This window comes from Pinus tabuliformis, chromosome 3_2 (assembly GCF_031772625.1).
Source record: "Pinus tabuliformis cultivar Carrire ecotype Pingquan chromosome 3_2, CPIR1, whole genome shotgun sequence".
NCBI lineage: Eukaryota > Viridiplantae > Streptophyta > Pinopsida > Pinales > Pinaceae > Pinus > Pinus tabuliformis.
In genome coordinates, this window is record NC_142302.1 from 1087509193 (window position 1) to 1087511998 (window position 2806).

At 44.2% G+C, this 2806-nt stretch overlaps 1 protein-coding gene across 1 annotated transcript; it reads left to right on the plus strand.

The window, feature by feature from the left end:
* The first annotated feature begins 529 nt into the window (after positions 1-529).
* LOC149184460 (uncharacterized) lies at positions 530-1357 on the plus strand. Its single transcript, XM_089415341.1, has one exon. It carries the CDS (start codon positions 530-532, stop codon positions 1355-1357), a length of 828 nt encoding a protein of 275 aa, XP_089271467.1.
* The last annotated feature ends 1449 nt before the right edge of the window (positions 1358-2806 follow it).

Here is a 2806-nt window from a genome sequence, read left to right on the forward strand (position 1 = left end):
AATCAAGATGATCAGGTGGATTCAGCGGAAGGGTAAGATAGGTGGTTACACTAATGCCACTTTCCTTGCCCTCATCCCTAAAGAAAACCGACCTTCTTCCTTCTCTCAGTTTAGGCCCATATCCCTCTGCAATTCCTCTTACAAAATCTTGTCCAAAATCTTAGCATCACGACTCAAACCTCTCCTTCCCTCTTTGATTTCTGAAAAACAAGGAGAGTTCTTGCCCAACAGACAAATTACTGACTCTATTATACTTGTGCAAGAAGCCATTCACTCGAGTCTATCCAGGAAGGAGAAATGATTTATCCTCAAACTTGACCTGGCAAACACATTTGATAGAGTTAGGCACTCCTTCCTCTTTGTTGTTTTAAAGAAGCTGGGGTTTGAGTCGCCCTTCCTTAGTCTTATCTCTACTTGCATCTCTGGGCCATGGATCTCCCCTCTCATCAATGGAAGGCTGGGTGAAGCCTTTCAATCCTCCAGGGGTCTCAAACAGGGCTGCCCCCTCTCCCCTTATCTCTTCATCCTCATGGCGGAATCCTTTAGTCAAGCTCTGAACCACAACAGAAGAGTGGGTCTCATTACCGGTATAAAATTCGGAAATGGAGCCAAGAATATCAACCATTCACAGTTCGTTGATGACACCTTGCTCATTGGAGGAGCCTCCACCACCATAGCACGGAGGTTCAAGATTCTTCTTGATCAATTTATGGGGTACTCCGGAGGCCTGATCAACCAGCAAAAAAGTTGTATTTATGGATGGAACGCTCCAAATCAGGTCATTCACAACATTGCAAATATTTTTGGAGTCTCTTGCAATTTAGATTGGACTCATTTCTCTTACCTGGGCATGCCAGTGAGCCTAGGACCTTTGAAAGCAGGAACTTGGGACAGCATCATTGACAAGATGAAGAGGAAAGTTCAGCAATGGGGTTCAATGTGGCTCAACCCAGCAGGTTGTCTCATCCTTCTTAAATCAGGTATTTCTTCTCTACCCCTTTATCGTTTTTCTCTTTTCCAAGCCCCAGCTTCTTTCCTTAAGAAAATGGAAGTTGTCCTGCGTCATTTTCTCTGGCAAGGAGGAAAAAACGACAAGAAGAAATTCAACCTTGTCAGTTGGAAACAAGTTATTCAGGCACAGGACAGAGGGGGTCTCGGTGTTAGGTCCCCCACTTTTACTAATCTTGCCTTCAGAGGGAAGATTGTTTGGAGGCTCATCACTGGTCCTCCGGCGTGGTGGAAACGGGTTCTGGAAACCAAATATCTGAACTTCCCCAGACAACAGCTTCTAGACTCTGATATCCCAATAGGGACTCCTCAAAAATTTGGCGACTATGCAAAAAAGCTATTCCTCTGATGACTCAGAATATTTCCAAAGTTCCTAGGGGAGGAACTAGCATAAACATTGGGGCTGATAAAATCTTGGGACAACAGCCAATAAACAAGCATGATGAAGCTATTCCTATTTTGACTTTCCTCAACAACAGGGGGATCTTTTATCTTGATCAAATCTCTAGATGGGATCCTTTGTCTCATATCTGGCTTGGATGGACCTTTCCTGCTATCCCCAGTGATATTAATTTCAGTCTATCCGCTCTTCTGTCTCTGCTCCATAGTAAAGCACCCATTAAAAAAATGAAGAGGACGACTTTCGTTGGGACCCCTCAGGATCGGACTACTCTATTCAAGCAGGACACCAGCATATCAGCTACAGCACCTTCCCCATGCCATTATGGAACCAACGGAGAATCGTTTGGAAATCAGAGGCGCTGCCTAAAATCAAATTCTTTACATGGGCCCTTCTAAAAGGGAAAATCTTAACAGCAGAGAACCTGCAAAAGAGGGGTATTAACGGCCCATCTCGCTGCCCTAATTGTTGTGGCGCTGAAGAAACCATGCACCATCTTTTTGTCGACTGTTCCTATGTTGTGGATTGTTGGAAAAATTTAGACCTCGTTGATAAGTTACCATGGACTTCCCAGCAATCAATAGGGGAAGTGATTCTTGCCTGGAAAAAGAGTTGTCCCTGGGGCAATAAGGGAAGCAACCTAGTGAAGAGAGTATGGAATACTCTCCCCTACACCATGCTGTGGAGTATCTGGCTAGCAAGAAACCGGAGAATTTTTAAGGATAAAAATACGGCATCAAGAATTGTAAGTAATAAGGCAAAGAATCTCGCTCTCGAAACCATTTCAATCAAAACCCATAGCAACATTGATGTAACAAAGTACAGTGTTGAGGAAAGAAGCTTCATTAGTTACATCCTGGATAAAAACAACAACATTCAGAAAGGTAATACAGGGAAAGCCCAGCGCAGTCAGGAAATCCATCCATGGAAAATCAGGTTAAAAGAGGAGGAGTTTACCAACTGGTTACAAATTTGCAACAACTACTACCTGTTCTTTGACGGAGCACCTAAGTCAAACCCAGGAATAGCTGGAGCAGGAGGCTTGATCCTTAATGCTAATGGGGAATGCGTTCTCTATTACGAATGGGGTCTTGCGAATTTATCCAACAATAGGGCAGAAGCGTTGGCTCTCTATCAGGGGTTAACGCAGCTCAACAGGCTTGGAATAAGAACAACAAAGATTTTTGGAGATTCCTCGGTTGTCATAAGCCTTATGATCCAACAAAAAGAGTCTCCCAACATCCTCCTTCAGCAGGTCATCCAGAGATGCCAGCTCTTGAACCAAACATTGGGCAACCTGCAGTATCATCACATCCTCCGCAACCTCAATAAGCATGCTGACAGACACGCCAACAAGGCTTGCGAAAGGATTATGGGCAGCTTATGTTGCAACGCTAA

What these genes read in the sequence shown, in the direction of transcription:
- LOC149184460 (XM_089415341.1), top strand. Translation starts at nt 530, where the DNA reads ATGGCGGAATCCTTTAGTCAAGCTCTGAACCACAACAGAAGAGTGGGT.